The sequence below is a fragment of the Nestor notabilis genome, unplaced genomic scaffold (assembly GCF_000696875.1).
Source record: "Nestor notabilis isolate BGI_N333 unplaced genomic scaffold, ASM69687v1 scaffold11245, whole genome shotgun sequence".
Classification (NCBI taxonomy): Eukaryota; Metazoa; Chordata; class Aves; order Psittaciformes; family Psittacidae; genus Nestor; species Nestor notabilis.
Genome location: NW_009928873.1, coordinates 109,419 through 128,852, shown reverse-complemented (window position 1 = coordinate 128,852; position 19,434 = coordinate 109,419). Strand labels below are relative to the sequence as shown.

Here is a 19,434-nt window from a genome sequence, read left to right as displayed (position 1 = left end):
CTTAGCATGCTTCCCAGGAGAATGTGCTCCAAAATTTTGCCGGCTCCTGGGCAAGTCCTGTTGAGGACTTGAGGCTTCCTCAGTGGCTCTTGCCGCTCAGAATTGAGGCTCCTGGTCACTGTTTCCCCAATATTTCTTTTGATCATTAAAGTAGCTTTGGCTTGAAAAATACTTGGACTAGGGGAAAATATGTTCACTATCTCATGAGCCCTATCTTCAGATTATGATGGCAAATTGTACAGAGTGTTGTGTGTGTTTGCTTTTATTGGCCTGATGCTACTTGTCAGCTTTACTGCTGTAGGGGTAGAAAATACAACTTGCATATAGAGAAGGCCACTCTGTCAAGCAACCTGGAAAAAATCATGCCATTTAGAAACTGAAAATCTCTAAAGATTGCCTCTATAACCTCATCAAAGTTGTCAAGTGAATGGTCCTTAGGATTTAGAAAGCTGGAATAGAAAGAGAGAGAAAAGATCACTGGATCTGTATTTGTGCTGTTATTCCACTGCTATGTTGTGGAGGAAGATGACAGCCCGCAAAAAACCCAAAACCAACAACATACAGAAGGTATTTATGGGGATATGATGACAAATGACGGAGATCAGAGCAGACAAAATACATCCACTTTCACCTCTTGGAAGCTATACAAGCATTAAGGATTGAGATCATCCAGAAGTCCCAGACATCATTTATGAAAACATCAAAAGACCCAGAAACTCAAATTAGATTGCAGAAATTGAATAAATTAAAACACTGCATGTGGCTGCACTTCTAAGGAAGACCAATAGCTACTACAGTAGTTCAGCCAAAAGCCAAACAGATACCTTCCCACAGTTTTGAATGTGAAGACACCTCCTTCCAAGGTACAGGAGAGAGAATGCAGTGGTTTTAAAATGCATCTGGAAACACGGAAGACTTTCTCAGCTTAGTTTACCCATATTTGGTACACTTCTGCTGATAAGCTTCCCTTCTATTTGTTTGAAACTACATTCTAGTTGAGTCTCTATCTGATTTGGGGTGAGGACTTTCATCCTGCAAGGACAGATAATTCCCTGTGGGAGCTGGGTCTCTAAACAACTAGGGAAACTACCAGACGCTGTTTGGTCTGCTATATCAGACTGTCATACCCATGGCTACACCCAGACCCTGCAGGGTAAGAAGCACCATGCTTCTTACAAAAAGAAATGACGTTTTCTAATTAGTTTATTTCCCATCTGGGAGTTTGTCCTCCATAATCTGTTTCAGATGCAGGAGTAAAACTCAGCCAAGCTTGTAACAGAAACATAGTTCATGTAGCTAGCCAAATCCCTAACATCAGAAAGACAAGGGCTATTTGAGTCTACCACTATGCATTGAGTTCCTGAAATAAGACCAAAGATCCAACAATGACTCAAGAAGGATTTCTGGAAAACTTGGCTTAAAGTGTCACTGCAAACTGTTGGAAATAAAGACAGTTAAACTCACATTTTTGATCCTGTCATGGCTGAGGACCTCCATTTACCCAAAGAAAAGTGAGGGGGTAAGAGGCATCTGGGTGCCCAGGGTCCTCCTTAGGTAACTCTCTCTAGCAGTTTGTCTGACTTCAGCCTTCTCATAAGGATGGCAGCCAGTGCACTTACTGCCCTAGAAGAAGTTATTTTTTCCAGTGTTCTTTTCCTGACAAGAAATAAGGCAATGCAAACAGCAGCATCTGCTACTTCATCAGAAGGACAAGCATCTTCCTTTGGAGGGAAGGGACAAAATGCCCATCTAGATTGACCATTCCTGATGTTTCCATCCTTGATTTTTAAATTTTGCCAGGTGCTACACATGATTCAGATGGGAAAGCAAAGCCAGGGGATAATTTCCCTCTAAAATTGAATGCAGCCCTGAGACTGCAAGGGAAACTAGGAGGATATTTAACTGAGTTGTCAGTTTAAGAACTGGAATACAGTTTGACACCTATCAAGCAAGCTCTGTCACATGGAGGAACAGTGGAGCACTTGTCACTGCAGTGACAAAAAAACAAAGGGAAGTACAGGCTGGGCTTGAGCTCTGACATTTGCCCAAAGATCTGAAGCTAACAATTTATATGGTAAAGCCATTCTCAGACTAAACTGTTAAAAAAAACAAAACCTGAAGAGCGAACATCTAAATAAAGTATGGGCATAAACGAGAGAGGAAAGACAACTCACCAGAAGCCCATGCTGAGGAAACCCGAGGCAAAATGTGACTTGTACTAAACATTGTCAAACATCACAGGAAAGCTGATACATTTTATTTTCCTCTGGTGTATCAATTAAGACTAATTTTTTCTGGCTTGTATCACAGGAATGAGAAGACAAGAAAGAGTCTGTTACCTTGAATGTCATCATTGAAAGTGCAATACTTGTTACGGTACTTATTCAGGAGGCGGAATGCATTAGCATTAGCAAAATCCTCAAATTGAATAAGGCAGTTCATGCCATACCTAGAAAGACAAAAAATTGTGCATTACATTAAAAATAATACATAATTATATATTAAAAAGCTATTAGCATTTGCAGTCAGCTTCTGAATACAAGTATTATGTGATTTATATATTTCCTAATATGTTTCTGCTATATTCTGTATCTTTACATTCATATAAATTATTTAGAAGGCATAATCAGACTACTAATATGCTTTACTTAGTTCTAAGAATAAAAGACCAGGAAAAAAGGCCTTCATCTCTCTACAGACATCTCAACAGTAGTCTCCACTGAGCAATCAGCTAGTGAGCAAACAAAACTGGCCCCATAAAGAAGGTAGTAAAAAGGTAACACATTCAGAACACGGATTTTATTTTATTGTCATTATGCAAGTGAGCAGCATGTCATCACTCTCAACATGATGCTCAACCATTTTTATTATAGAAGAGGTCTGTATCAGAAACAAAGTTAATCTAGACAAATGATAACCATGTGAGAACACTTTAAGGAAGGAAAATGATAGCTGCAAATTTGATTTGAGTTACACTTGGCTAATGTATACTAAAAACTTTGGGTATATGCAGAAACTAAGTTACATTTCTTTCACCTACTGTTTCACTGGATTGCCAAAACTGAATTTCTCATATAAATAGTAGATGTTTCTTAAACACTATGCTAAGAATCAATGTTATCATTCACTTGAATGTTTTCTCATCCTTGTAGCTAATGAAACAATTAAAATTGACATTTTCTATAGTACTTTGAAATCTGTATACTGTATTTTGAAAATATAGTATGCAGTTGCATTGGATGAACAATTTCTACCACTTAGCTGATATGACTAAGTCAGCTCAGAAGGGGTACAAGAGTAAGTAACTTTTGACAAACCTTTCAGTAATGCTCTCAAAGTCAATGCAAATCACTACATTTCTTGGAAACAATTTACTGTGTTACTTTGCTGCCTTGGACCCACTGTGTACTAAGGCTGCACTACCTAACAGGGTGCAATCAACAGCATATTTCTAGTACAGATAAGTGCCTATGCTGACTTAATGAGTCATAAAGCATCTGAAATACATCTAAAAAATACTGAAGAGAAGAATACAGGAGGTTGTTGTTTGGTTGGTTTTTTTGTTTATAAGGAAACTCCAGAATAACTATCAAGTTAAATATTGTTCTGGTATGCCAATAAGGTTACTCCTAAAATGAAAGTTAACAATAAGTTAATTTAATATTACTATTATGCATACTCCAGTCACTAGATGCATTTTGTAATGGCACTGTCTCTGGATTCCTTGCTTAACATTCCCACATGGCATTTTCAAACACTTTCTTAAAACAAAACAAGCAAAACCTGAAACACAGAACCCCCAAAGATCACAGACATTTCTAGACAAAAAATTATGTAAAGACTGAATTCAAGCTCACAGCACATTGACAAGAAGTTACGGGGTTTTGGTTTGATTTTCGGGGGTTTGTTTGCTTGTTTTGGGGAGGTTTTGATTTGTTTTTTGTTTGTTTATGGGGTTTTGTTTGTTTGTTTTTGGGGGTGGGTGGGTTGTTTTGTTTTGTTTTTTCCTGTGTCCAATCTCATATGGGGAAAAAAACATAAAACACAAAAAGTTTAAAATACAGGATTAGCACTAAAACTGTTGGTACAAGTTCGGGTCTGGAAATATGACGTAAACATTATTCCAACCTATAATAATAGTATAAAAAAAGTTCTTTCCAAAAAGTATTTTTTACTTAAATAAACTTAATGGCAATTTGCACAGACTAAGGAACCATTTGATTAAAACTTTAAAAAATATTGCAGTAAGGTATTGTTGTGAAATTATTACCAGTAGGGTCTAACAGAACACGTCCTCTTTGAGCTAAAGGAGGTTTTTCCTTATCTGCTAAGAGCACAAATCCAAGAGAGAGCTTAAGCAGTTCCTGCTTCATCCAGAAAAGCAGTACATACATGTACTGAGCAGTTCCTTATAAATTATCTTCTCTAATGTTAACAGAGTTTTTCTTTAAACCATACATGTGTTTGGCAACCATGTTGAGCAAAGCCATCAATGTTTAAAAAAGGACAAAAATTCCTGTGACTAAATTAATTTCCATGGAAATCACATATTTACAGCCATATTACAATTAGCCAAAACTACTGGGATTCCACTGGCAGGAATGGTAATCCCTGCTGAAAATAAATACATCTTCAAGTTTTATGGAAAAACCTGGAAATTTTCAGCAGCACAATGACAGGCAACTGCTTAAAGAGAATTTGGCAAATCAGTAATTCAGTACAGAAAATCACAACCAAGTTCAAACAAGAAACTAGAATTACTTTTAAAAATTAAATTTCTAACCTGATTCTGTACCTGATATGGATTTCTGTGATTCCATATGGTTTTGGGAGCTGACAGTTAGATACTAATATGAAACTAATGAGATTAACACTCTGGAATCCTGGAGCTTGGTTAGAAGTGTTTCTTGGATGTCATTAAGCCAATGTCTGTTTCTTTATTTTACCATATATAACATTCCATTTTCTCATCTGCATTTGATTTTTATGCATTTTCTCACCCGTTGCCTCTATAGACCCAGATCAAAACTCCCTGTGAATTATATTAAATCAATGTCCCTGTAGAAAACACTCATCCTATACTGGGCACACTATCCATACTAATTCTCTAAGCAAGAGATCATGGCTGTTCAATTAATATGGAAAAAATGCAGGCAATCTAATTCTGGGCCTCTGAGACTTTGGTATTACAGCAGAAAAATTTCTAAGCAGCCTTCTTATACACTGGAAGTGTTATACATGACACACAGGTAAAAACCTGAGACTTCAGTGCTGCCCATGACCAGTAATACCTTGTAAGATTCATGAAGTTTGAGGTCTATGTCCTCAAAAAACTCTAACAAAATCAAGTCACTGGGTACCCATAACAGAAAGAAAGTGACATAGTGTTTGTCTGCTTGGAGTATTCTCATTCTCAAAAACCACTAAGACATGAGACATAGAGACAGTTAACAGTTAATAGCTTGCACTCCAGAAAATCCCCTTGCAGTAATGAATTGGCTACAAAGGTGCCACACAGTTCTAGAAGTGATGACCACACTAAAATAGCCATCAGCTCTTCTACAACTTCCACATCTTACTATCACAATCACTTACAGTAGAAAGTTGAGCCAAAACCTAAAATTATGTTCACAGCCAACAGCTCAGTTCCACTTCCCTTCTTGTCTCACTCTGCAGTAACCTTCCACCTCTGCTGCACTCTGACAAATGGGTAAACTTGATCATCATATAACTTAGGAGAATTTCACCTTCCTATATGAAATTTTAAGGCATACCCATTTAAACTGTAAATAAAATCCCTTTAATTTGAACATGTCACCAACAACAGAGTTGTGGGAGCAAGCAGAAATTGTATGTGGTTACAATGCTGCAAACATGAGTCACATACAATGTATCACGCCTTATTGCTTGCCCAAAACAGAGACAACATTTCTCCAGCTACCACTACTCTTGACCCAGGGATACGTAGCTGGTAATTGGGGAAATTGAGAAACACATAACTAGCAAGCATGTTCATATTGAAAGGTACTACAGATAAATGGAAGAGAGAACCTATCCACTGGGCATCAACTATCTCAACCAGAATGTGTGGAAGAAATAATGGATCTAGACCTAGACTTCCCATACTAAGAAAATAAAAGAAAATCTGGGAAACGTTCCTCCTCAGTATGCAACCATAACAAATGCCCTAGTGAATTCTTAACTATTTTTTTTTTTCTCTGGAAAACACTCCTCTGACAGCAATAGCTTGGCTTGAGTACCCTGGCTAGAATGGCTGGATTCTTGCAGGCAAGTGTTTTGTAGCTGTGAATTCCTCTCTTCCGCCTGTTTGGGATGTGTCACTGTGGGAGCTGATTAAACATACATAAACCATCCCTAGAAAGTGATAATCCAGACCACTGCTCCTCCTCATAAATCCTGATTTGTCACCCATGTCTTTTTGTGTACTTTAGTCTCCTGTTCCAAGTCACACAGGCAGTCTGAATCAGGATCCACCTGGAAAGAAGTTCAAAGCCATCTTTCCTTTTTCTGTTATGGACAGAAAATACAGGCAACAGTGGTGGCAAGCACGCAACATCAGATTTGCTATGAAGTATGGGAGGCAAATGCTGGACAATGGATTAAAAAGAACCATCCAACTGAATAACGTGTGGTTGCCAGAAAACAGTTTCCAACACTTCTCCCAATTTACAACATATTTTATGTGACAGTCTTAGCTTAGTTTTCCCCATTTATAAACAAATTTATATTCAATTGTCTCTGACAACAATGTTAATATTTCAAATCATTCTACGGATTATATCTTTATGTAAGGGGCCGGAGAAAAATGTCCACAGCTCTTTAACCATCCCAAATATACAGTACTAGCATTTTGGCAACCCAATGCTCTTAAGAACCTCAAACAGGGAAAACCCTCAGGAATCCAGTGGGAGCTATAAAAGTTTGGGCACAATTTTGAATTCAAACCATATGATCAGTAAAATCCATGCTTACTTCTACAGCTAAGAAATTTTTCTGGAAATATATTTGGATCATTTGTTCTTACTGCCAGCCATTGTTTTGAAAACCTTCCTAAAGGATCAAATAGTTGCTTTTTAGGTTTTCAGAGCTTCCAAAAGCCTATTTGACTACTTCCTTTGTTCATATGGGCCTCGAACTGAAAAAGCCTTAGAAACCATAAGAAGCGGTTGCTGCCACCCATTCCGAAGAAGGAGCAAAACCAAAATGATAGCAACACTGGTGTCCTCTCCCTTGTCTCGTGCGTCACGCAGCTGCTCCACCAGCCAGAACCATTTATAGTGCACCAGGATGATGCAGAAATCATCTCCTTCCTCTGCACTCCAAATGCTGTAAGCTATTTCATTTCCATATATTCCACTACTCAAAACAGATTTAAAGCATGATGGCTGCTGCTATAAACTCCTCTTTGTGCCAGGGCTTTCATGAAAGGATGCCTTTCACCTTCTCTCCTTACAACTCTTATGATCCGGATGTGTTCTCTTCCTGCTCTTCCCCAAGCTATCTTTAACTTAATTTCACAAAGCAACTAAACTGCTGTAATGAGGTCATACATCAACCCTAGCACCTCTTCCACTATAATTTTAACCTGGTGGTTAAACTCAAACTTGACCAAGAGGGATAGAGTCTTCCACAATAATTGCTACATATATTTTCAGTGGAAAAAGGTGGCCAAGATGAGAAACCCTCCAGCAAGCACTACAGCCACTCTGCAGCAGATGTTACTACTCATGCTCTCTAACAGCCTGACGTGCTACAGTTGCACAAGACAGAAATCTGCCCAAGACGTACTCAGCTCTAGCCACTGCTAGAATGCAAATACCTTCCCAGAAGGGGTATCGTTAAATTACAGATAACTTTCTCTGTCCTGAATTGGACCAGCAAGTCAGAGACCAGACACTCTTCACAGGAAGAGATTTTCTAAAGGACTTAATAGAAACTGTCAGCATGTCTGCTTTCCACATGAATGACCCTATTTTACTTTTTTATGCAGGCAGCCAGTGTTTTTATTTTATCTACAGAAAGCATTTACTTTCTTACGAGTATTTTTCATAGCTATTTTCTGTTTCCAAACCAAGCCTTGTCCCTATGAGTTCAGTACATATCCAAACTAGGCATGGGTGTAGGAAAGACAATGGCATTTAGCACCCTCCCTAGTACCAGCAACAGACCCTTTCTTCATTCACTTTCTCCTCAAGGAAATATAATTCTGCAAAAACTTTCCACGTTACTATTCCCTGGCACAATCACAGTGCTACAGTGTCTGCAATGCAACCCTGATTTGTACCAGTGCTTCTAACACTCCTGCACTTGCTTCTTCCCTCTCCAGAATAGGTTTGGTGATCATCTCCATGGCCTTTCTATCCCAGGAATTAGGAGGACAACAGGCTGGAGTTCGCTCATAATTTCCCCTTTTTTTCCTGTGTCGTGGTTTAAGCCCAGCCGGTAACTCAGAACCATGCAGCCGCTCGCTCACTCCCCCCCTTTTCCTTCCTCCCCCCGCTCCCGGAGGGATGGGGAGGAGAATCGAAGGAATGTAACTCCCACGGGTTGAGATAACAGCTCTCCAGTAACTAAGGTATAATACAAACCACTACTGCTACCAATAATAATAAGAGGAATAACAAGGGAAAAGGACACAACCGCTCACCACCCGCCGACCGATACCCAGCCCGACCCGAGCAGTGATCTGGGCCTTCCGGGTAACTCCCCCCAGTTTCTACACTGGGCATGACGTGCTGTGGTATGGAATACCCCTTTGGCCAGTTTGGGTCAGGTGTCCTGTCTCTGCTTCCTCCCGGCTTCCCCTCCTCCCTGGCAGAGCATGAGACTGAGAAAGTCCTTGGTCAGAGTAAACATTACTGAGCAACAACTAAAAACATCGGTGTTATCAGCGTTGTTCCCAGGCTGAAAGTCAAAAACACAGCACTGCACCAGCTACTAAGAAGGAGAAAAAATGACTGCTGTAGCTGAACCCAGGACATCCTGCCAGCCAGCAGCGCTGCTCCATGTGTGGACTTCGCAGGCCTTGGGAATAGCAAGGCTTAAGAGCAGGGCGGTGTTGAAGTAGGAGAGTCTTGTAGTTGGTGGTCCTGAAGTCACTGCCTGTTAGCAGAGAAGCAAAACCAGATTCTCTGTCCACAGTCAGGCACTATTTACAGAGAGGACTTCTCTTATGCCAAAAGAAAATTAAATTTAAAGTTTTTGTAGTATATTAACATAAACCATTACTACCAGAAAAAGACAGTCTGGGTTTTTTTAAACTTATCTTTTCACCAGCTTGCTTTCAAAGACCCATATAAAAGTGAGTTTATCACCGCTCATCACCATAAGCCCAGAAAAAACACTGAGGACTTGACAGTCAGGTCCTTTTTGTCTTCAGTGTCGCACATGAGCAATCCTGACCAGACCACATGAACACATACATCCTGATGCTTTGAGTACACATGTGAGATACTGACTGAATAAAATCAATTTGTTTAGGAGATTTCTTAACATAAAACCACCTCTCTTTCCTGTAAGATCTTGCACTGAGTGCTGTCAAATCCCTATGGTGGACTGCACTAAGTTGCCCCCTCCCCGCTGTGAAACAGTCCCCTCAGGAGGAAGGTGGCTGGATGACATAGTACTGAGATACAGTATAATGTATGTTATAAAAGTAAATTATACTTTTAATATTACACAAAATCATGAGTCAAACTCTTACGCTCAGTTCTTGACAAACACAAACATCAGCCCCAGCAGACTAGATTGCTGCCCTGAAAAAGCATAGTATGCAAACTTCCACAAACACAGAGGTATGCAGGCTTGGCTGATGCTCAGGTTAAATCTGAGGAGGTAGAAAACTATACTGTAATTTTTCAGTTTTTCTCCTAAAAAAAAACCCCCAAACCATTCCACGTGGATTTGAAGTGAACAGCAAACTGAATTACTGTGCTGTTTTCTCATGAATTTGTATTGGTTCATTTGTCACCTGATCCTGACCCCACCTAAGTGAAAAGTAAAACGCCTGGAGCCTGAAAATGTCATTCTACCTCTCCTAGTTATTCTACTGCTTTTTCCAGTGTTACCGCTTAGTTGCTTTAACCGTGACTTGGACCAAATCTCAAATTACCTTCAGTTTTATATTCACTTAAAAGAGATGAGTGCAGATTTGAGACAGATGATCTGAGATATTTGTTTTTTCTTTTCAGCCTCCTCAGTTCTTCTTTGCAGACTTGGCACTGTGACACTTTGGCTGAGGGAGGGAAGGGTACTGAACAGATGGATTGGTCAGGTGTCTGAGCTGGCTAAATCAGAAAAACAGAGAATCAAGAAAGAAATCTACCTCAGCTGGAAATAGTGAGTAGCTTTATTCCTCATGAATCTTCAGCTGTAGCTGTGTCACATCTTGCCCTCCCAAAATATAGAGTGATCCTCAGTAAGCCATTCAAGCTTAATTTGTATTTTAATTAAATGGCTTTACACTAAAGCAAAAAAGCCCCTGTCATTATCAAAAAAACAGCATATAAAATACATGACACTGCATGGTAAGTCACCCTACACAGCTTAAATTATTTGAATCTGGTTTCAAATGGGTGCTTCCTGGTCACTTTGTGACTGCAATCTTTAAACATTTGTTTAAAAGTCAGTGGTTATTAGCGTGTGTTTTGGATTCTCAGGAATTTTACTTTGACAAGAGAAGTATCTAAAAGCCACAGTTCTGAGGTTTCCCTGTGTTGGCATGCACCTGCACGCTTTATAAATAAGATTTTAAATGCTTTAAAATTTGACAAAAGTTATCAAAAAGGACTAAGTACAGCAGCACTTTAACAGTGGTCAACAACAGCACAGGGCTGTCACAGGAAAGGTATTATATTTTATATATAGGTATGTAAATAGTTATATATATATCTCACTATTCATAATTACAGTGATTAGTGGAACCATCTATTCTGAAAAGCCTGGGTTCCTAAATCTGGACATGAAATGTCTGCCTGGACAAATTCTCAGATTTTTGTATTAAAATGAGAGCTGCACTTGGAAAAGGTGAAGGTTCTTATTTGGCTGCACAAATAAGATTTGCATTGACTGTATGTATTTTAAGATGGCATTTCGTTTATACAAGCTGTATCTTATTTTCTTGAGAATGAACCTTCATATATTCACTGCCCAGACAGTAATTTTTCCATTTTCCAATAAAGGGGGGAGGGTTTGCATTCCAGCAACAGAAATAAAAATGGATTTTTGGCTGATAATTCTACATCAGAAAGTTTCACCATATTTTTTAAAATTGTATTTATTTAATGCATCTAATAGCATGTAAAAATAGTACTTCAATAAAGGCTAATTTATTAAGGTATTTACTTAAACACATGACAATTCCAGCTTGGGTCAACAGGATTATTCTTTTGTTTTGACTTAAATGCCTGCTTTGATGCCTTACTGAATCAGACTTGAGTGATTCACAGCAAATTCAGTGCCTTTCTGGAAAAGATATTGTATCTTTTGCCAGATTCTAAAGATTGCTAAGTGGCTGTAGGAGCTTAAAATAAGATGCCTGTATTTGCTTATGTATTTGTAAGAGTCTATAGATATTTTCCCTAAAATAAAAGATGCAGTTGGATAGCCAAATTAGTACAAAGCCTGGGGCAACACATCTGCTATTTTCCCCTGCTACTTAAGGTATAATGAACAGATGGAAATCTCACTTCCACCACTGACAGCCTTCATCTTGGCTGTTAAAAGGCAAAGAAGTAATGACCTTTCAGAAATGTCAAAGGAAGGTGGTGTCAGGAATACTTAAATTATTTCCAACAGATTAAATACACTCCATAATCTTTGTACTGTTTGATCATTTATGAAACACACCTCTCCCTCCCCAAATTCTTGATGATGTTTTTAAGGCAGTAAAATATCTTAGGTATCTGCAACACAAATTACACTTGTGGAAAAGAAAGCATATTGGAGGCTAGACCAAAGAAATGGAGAGGGTAGAATTTCAGGAAGAAGGTGCTTACTATTTTCAAAGTGTTATTTGGACAGCATGCTGTTGGACTTGAACATGACAATGGAGTATCACAGAATGGCTGAGGCTGGCAGGCACCCCTGGAGATCATCTTCTCCATGCCCCTGCTCAAGCAGGGTCAGCTAAAACAGGCTGGAACATGTTCAGATGGCTTTTGGATATTTCAGGGATCGAGACTCCACAACCTCTCCAGGCAACAAGTGCCAATGCTCAGTCGCACTCACAGTAAGAAGGTTTTTTTAAGCTTAAACTTTTCTTACATTTAAGCACAATGATGATGTCTCTCTTATTCTGTCACTGGGCACCACTTATAAACAGTCTGTTGCTTTCTTCTTTACACACACCCTTCCAATATTTCTATGCACTGATTAGATCCCTCTGAACTGCTGCTTCTCCAGGCTAAACAGCTTGAGCTCTCAGTCTCTCCTCACAGGAGAGATGCTCTAGTCTTATCATCTTAGCGGCCCTTCACTAGTTACTCTCCAGTATGTCTCTCCTGTACTAGGTAAGCCAAAACGAGATTCAGAACTCCACATGAATATGGATGATAAAAATCTAACTAATCATATGATTAGTGTAGTGATTAATTTTTGACATAATACGAAGACCTATTTCTTATTCAATTAGGCAAAACAAATAACTTATACATAAGTAATGAGAGTTAATAAAAACAAGGATAGTATAGTATTTGGCTAGCTTTTCAAATGCCAAACCCTCCTCCACTTTTAATGTCTTCAGAACTAGATCAAGGTGATCCATACTGTAATTATGAAGGAAACTATTGTACACAAGATCAGTAACTGTTATGTCTAGACTTGATGACAGTCTTTACTTAACATCACTAATTGAAGTTGGGCGAAAGGGAGTCTCTTCTGTATACATATAAGCCAGAACAATTGCATTTCTGAACCATTCTTCAGCTTTCCCCCTTCTGGATTACAGCTTTGGTGTCTCTTTACGCCACACTAACTGTGAGGGGTTGCATGCTTTTAGATTTCACAGGTGCCTAAAGTTGAAGGTACCTGACATGTCATGGGATTGGATCTGAAGAACAGACTTTCTTCCTCCACAGTGGTTCTACAGTGAACATGGCATGCTATACTGCCTTTCCACTATAATCTCAATTATAGTGAAACCTCAAACTGGAAATCCCTGTACTTCACAAAGAAGCTATTATTCTATTACGTGGAAAAGATTCACCTTTATTACATTTATTTCAGGATCAGCTTCAATGGAGAATTGCCAGGATCAGACAAGATCCTGGGACTTCAGGAAGGATATGTGAGAAGTCATTTGGGACTACATACTCTCATGGTACCTGATGGTAATGAAACTATTTCTCTAAGTGTCTCCTTGTATTTCCCCAAGACTGAGGTAAAGTAGGTTGCAAGAGAATGTTTTTGTAGGTTTTACAATTACTGATTTTAAGTTTCTACAGTTAATAACATGAAAATTTGCAGTCTACTTTGGACACATCAGACATTTTTTTCTGAAACAGCTCACAGTGTTAATACTCACCACCTACTTATATGAAAATTATTCCATGATTCTAACTGGATAGCATGGTATATTCCTTCAATCATTATTTTCCTTAAGCACTTTTTGGAGGGAAGTGAAACATATAACAGAAATTTATCTCAAACATCCAGGAAAGAGAGCTGGTACTTCAGTGCTCCAGCAACCACTGAATGCTGTAATATGTCTCACCCCAGCCACTGGTACCCAATATATTCTAGCAGTGATAGTTTATACTAGAAACTGGTTTTAGCATGCAGTCATTCCAAAACTGGGGAAGTAGAAAAAGCTCAATATTAATTTGGAATCCCTTCAGTAGTGCTGACTCATGAAAAGAGGCTCAGGCATATGAAATAATTTTCGTAGATGAGTAAATGCATGGGTTGAGATCTAAGTGACATTTCAGTAGGAGAAGATAGGCAAGGGTTGAAAGGAAGTGTCACATCTCATCTTCAGCACCCTGGAACAGAATTGCATCTTATGCCTGAGTGTATTCCGTAAGTCTTAGGCACTGTGGAATGAATGCCTTTGCAACAATACACAGGAAAGAAAATAAGCAGTATCTTCAGATGCTAGTTGTGATTGTATGGACTTCTGTATTTTGGACAGAGATATGGCAGTCCAGTCTCTGTGACACACTTTCCTTCCAAAGCCAGACTATAGGATGTCTGCTTAACAGACTAACCTCTCAGAGCCTTACGACAAAGAGGAACCTCAGGTTCTAGTCATCACTCTTAGAGGAGATGCTGAAGCACCAAATCTCAGGAAACTAGCAAAATCTCCATGTCTGTGCTTACCAGCTTCCCCAGTATGCATGTCATCCATGTCAAAGACTAGAGCCCAGAAACCTAGGATTCGAAGCTTCCTAAGAAAAATCAGTAAATTGTATGTCCTTGAGCACAGTGAACCTTAGAGGTTTTCTTGATGAGAGAGGGAATACGACCTATTGCAGGGAACTCTTCAGTTCCACTCTGACTCAAAGGAAAAAGAAAGAAGCATGAAACATCTGCTATGTTGATATCCAGATAGTTTATGTTGTTTATGCTTAGCGCTGCATTATAAAAGGTCTTCCCAGACGAAGTCTTAACTTATCCTATGCAATTTTAAAACTCTTCATAGTCATGCTGTGATGATAAAGATTCTGCCACCAGGATGGTGGCAGAAATCTTTTACATATGAAGAAATAACCTTGGCATTTACAATTGCCTGAAGTTAATCTCACTGTCTTTAGGGATGGCATTACTCTGCAAAACACTAGATCAGTGTGCCACAACTCTTCTGTAGTCTAAATCTTGTGTCAGATACTGGCCCAAAGGACATCCAACTTCCAGTTTTATTTTTGACTCTTTTCCAAGAACACCATTGACATGGGATGTTTTTCTGCAATACATCTTAAGCATTTGATCTCTTTCCATTCCACATTATTTGCATTCTTAAGATCATTCAGACTATTAAACTATAATGACCAAATCTCTGTTCCTCATTACAAACAATCTAAATATTATGGGAAGACAAGTCCAGGGGCACGTGAATAAAAAGGAGATGGAGAGGAAGAAAGAGAAAGCAGCATTTATCCCTCTGGTGAGCCCTATAGGAATTAATCTAAAGGCACAATGTTAGTAATTATTTATAGTAAGAAAAGCATAGGGAAAAAATAAAATCATTGCTAATAAAGTTTACACATGACACAAAGATTGACTGTCATACATTATGAGATACAGTGCTATCTTGAAAGCTGGGCAATATATATTTGTTTCAATGTGGCCAAATGCAAATTTACAAAGCAAAGATCAAAAGTGAAGAACTGGAAAGCTATATTTCAAAGAAAGCTATAGGTAACAGACACTCACCATTGCTCAGCAAATATCACAGCCAAAAAGGTTAATATTCATAGGGCTGTACAGATAAGGGATTATCAAATACGGATGGAGTACTCTCAACTTTACATTTGGTATAGTATAACCAGTGCAATAGTATTCTGACCATTTCTGAATATCAAAAATGATCTGACTCTAACCAAATGCCCTATTTTTATTCAGAAGGTCAAACTAGTTTACAAAAATGTTTTCTGGCTTTATAAACTTCATAAACAATAAACTTTATAAACAATCATAGAATCATAGAATAGTTAGGGTTGGAAAGGACCTTAAGATCATCTAGTTCCAACCCCCTTGCCATGAGCAGAGACACCACACACTAAACTATGTCGCCCAAGGCTCTGTCCAGCCTGGCCTTGAACACCTCCAGGGTTGGAGCATTCACAACTTCCTTGGGCAACCTATTCCAGTGCAATACACTGAATATAGTTAGAAGAATGCTTAAATAACATACAACTCCAAACACTCAATTATGTTGATGTACTCAGCAATCTACAGGATGTTTGAAAGGACTTAAAAAGGTAGGTTTTGAACAGAAATCTGAAAGAAGCAAAAAAAAGTTGTGCTGTAGATGTAACAGGGAAAGGCATTCCACATTAGAAATGAAAAAAAAAAATAAATCTCTTAATAAAAAAGTGGGAAAAAACCCCAAACCCCAAACCAACGATGTGGTGGGTAGCAGAGCTGTGTAACTAAAGTAGAGATGAGACAGAGGTAGCAATAAAGCTGTGTAGAACCATGAAAGAACAAAAACTATTTTGGTGCAGTAAAGCAATGTGCAGCAAATAAGGATGCTATCTAAAGAGAAGGTGTGAAGAAAGCACCAGGGAGGAAGAAGAGTTGGCAGCAGCATTTGGACCACCTTGAAGCAACCAAGTGTGTATCATGAAAGCCAGAAATGACTGTAATTCACAAGGGAGATTGCCCAAGACTCTAAGTGATTTAAAATCTTTTCTAATAAAAGATAAGCACAGAGAAGAACTATGGCCAGGGAAACACATCAGATTTATCTCACACATCCTAGTGATATGGAGAGCGCTGTTTGTTTTGTAGGAGAAGCTGGGTAGGTTCTGTTCAAGTAGCATTGCTAGTGCAATTTAATTTTCCAGCTAAACGCCATTCATCAGAAATCAAACAGCAATAAAAATAGGTTACACTATCAGTGCACATCACATAGATCATACCCTAAACCAGAAAACATTATAAAAATGAATTTAAGTATGTGTTCAGCCAAACTCTTTAGTACCCGGGATTAGTGAGCTGCCATTCCGCAGACAGCATCCTTCCTTCTTTCTGCCCTTCGCAGGGCAGTGAGAATCTGGACTATAGCTTCCATACCATGCATTATTCTAAAAGGATCAGAGATCCTCTAGAGATAAACGCATTGGGCACTTTCGAGTCATGCCATAAGATTACCATTCTGTATTAATAAAAAGCTTTTCCAATCAGCTCTGCAAGTGAAACAGCAACCCAGATTAACGAATATACTTTTAATCTGCAGCAGTTGGCACCAGCAAGCTAAAGTAAAATCAGTATCTTTCAAAAGAGCACAGAAATTAAATGGAAGTTCAAAAGGATTCCACAGTCTTCACATAGTTGCCTTTAAGAAAAATTCTCCTAGACTTGTGATGGTTGGCCTAGAACTGGAGCATTTCCTACCCAAATATAGAGCAATTTGCATCTCCTTTAGTACAAGTGGTATTCTGATCAATCACATCAACATTACAAAACCATGTGGCAACTGCTTCGTTGCTCTCTGATTTCACATGCGATGGGCAGCTCTGGTTATTCTGGACCAGGAAAGGAGTTCACAGGGTAAAAACCCCCATGTTCTTACACCAATTACTATGGAAAATTAGGTCAGAAGTATATCACAGATTTTTAAACAAAACTTTTTACTGATGAAATTCAATATTACATGTTTAAAGGAAAGAAAGAAAACAAAACTGAAAATACTTCTCTGAAGTAATCATGTAATTAACTGTTTTGAAATATTAGCCAGAATTTAAGGGAAATTCATATTTTATTACTACCAACTAAACTAATTTCTCAACAACTTTAGTAATACGGTTTATATACATCACAATGTTCAAAGCTCCATACAGAGTAAACCTTCAAAGACTAACAAACCCCTTTTTCATGTCTCTGATACTACAAAAGTTGCCACCGCTATTAATATTTCAATGAAGTCAAGACTTCACATATTAACTTCAAAATCACCCCTAATTGGATCTGTACTTGGGAAAAATTGGAGGAATGTTTATAAACTTTGCCACAGAAGTGGAATACCCAAGCTCCATAAACCGGTATATTTATAAGAGTAATGTTTTTTCCAGAAGTCATCATAAAGAAGTAACAGCCGCTCTTGCTTTCATTGCAGAAACAGGAGCTTTCTAAAATCCCTATAGAGAAAGTATGAACATTGTATTTTACATTTAAAAACTGGCAATTCTTTCAGCTGACCTACACTGGACATATTAGTGCAGCCTGTGCTAGTGCCTATGGTTGCATTTTATCATCATGAATTTAGCTTTCTTTAAATTTGCCTTTGAAGCAAGTTCAAACTTTTCAGTCCAAAATGTCTCACTGGTAAAGTTACATTCAAATATTTATTAAGAATACCTGAAAAAAAGGTTAATTGGAGACTAAATGAAGGTCCCAGAAGCATTCTAAATCTATTTTAATATTTGAAACAGGTGGTTAGAAGTTTTAGATGGCTCCTCCTCATAGTCTCCTCAAATATTTAAGATTCTGGGGATTATATCAGTGATCTCAAAAGAGTAATATTTAAAATTATAGCTCTTATAATTGGGGACTAGGTGAGAAAAGGAAGTGGCTGCACACTCCTCAGAACTGTTTATCATCCTCTGCTAAGCCCAGTGCTATCTATCCTTTTCACAGTATTATTTAGGCCTTCATCTGGGAACTTCAGATGCACACCAAATGGTCTCCCAATTTCTGGCACAGAGTCAAGTAAGAAATTGATGTTTAACATGTTATTTTAGATTACAGATGCAGTACATTAATGAGATGCAGTTTTTCTCTGATTTTATTTCAGGCTGTTTAAAAACTAATGATACACCTACACTAGAATCCTCAGATATGCATATAAACTTTGCAGAATATATGGGCACTTCAAATTAGCTGGCTCAGATACCAACTTCAGTGTACTGAGAAAGTATGATGTACCAAATGGTTAAAATTAATATTTTTAATGGGTTTTTTTTGTGTTGATTTTGGGTTTTTTTATTGGTTTTGTTGTTGTTTGTTTTCTGGTTTTGTTTTGTTGTTTTTGGGGTTTTTTTAATTCTACTTCTATCTATATTATTTGCCTTTTTGCCTATAACTAGCTTATTCCTTGGATTTCTGAATATTAATCCAACAAAAAAGCTTTATATATATTCTAGTGGACTTAGTAAATAGGTTCTTCGGAGATGAGCTGTTGGAATTCTTACTGGATTCAATCACAGTTGAAGGTGCACAGTATTTCTGAAACTAGACAGAGGCCACACCTTTCTGGGGGGAATCATGAAGGAAAGAAATTTACACTCATTCCAGATTATTTTGGTGTATGAAGAGAAAAAATATCTTGCAATTGTATTTATTTGTAATTACTTGTAATTAGAGGTAAATTCTAGGTCTAATCATTCAAAGTTATTAATCCATATGTATTCCCATGACTTTAGAGAACTGGATTGTTTTAATAGGTGTAGTCAGGATATCTTGCCTAAAAAATACATCTTAGTTACTTCAGTAAGTTTAAGTCCTCTGTTCCTGATTTATTGATCAGAGATCTATATGCCTTTTAAGATGAGTTAATACTCCTTTTAACTGGCCAGCGATCTGGCTTCTGTTCTTTGTTGTCCTGGCCAGAATTAAAATGTTCACATTAATAGAATTACTTGGTCTACCTGAGTACTCATTATTTGAGTGCATTATATGCAGAACAGTGTAGCACTGACTCAGACTGGTCATATTGGAACAGTTTAAGAATGCCAGTTAATATAATTTACTCTT

At 38.1% G+C, this 19,434-nt stretch overlaps 1 protein-coding gene across 1 annotated transcript in view; it reads right to left on the bottom strand.

The window, feature by feature from the left end:
* Nucleotides 1–2,339: 2,339 nt before the first annotated feature.
* LOC104405888 (NADP-dependent malic enzyme) overlaps nucleotides 2,340–19,434 on the bottom strand; it is a gene marked incomplete at its 3' end in the record, with an annotated part of 91,353 nt that continues 74,258 nt past the window's right edge. Inside the window, exon 6 of the mRNA XM_010014728.1 lies at nucleotides 2,340–2,449. Coding sequence (XP_010013030.1) covers nucleotides 2,340–2,449 — 110 coding nt within the window. The remainder of the gene's footprint in view (nucleotides 2,450–19,434) is intronic.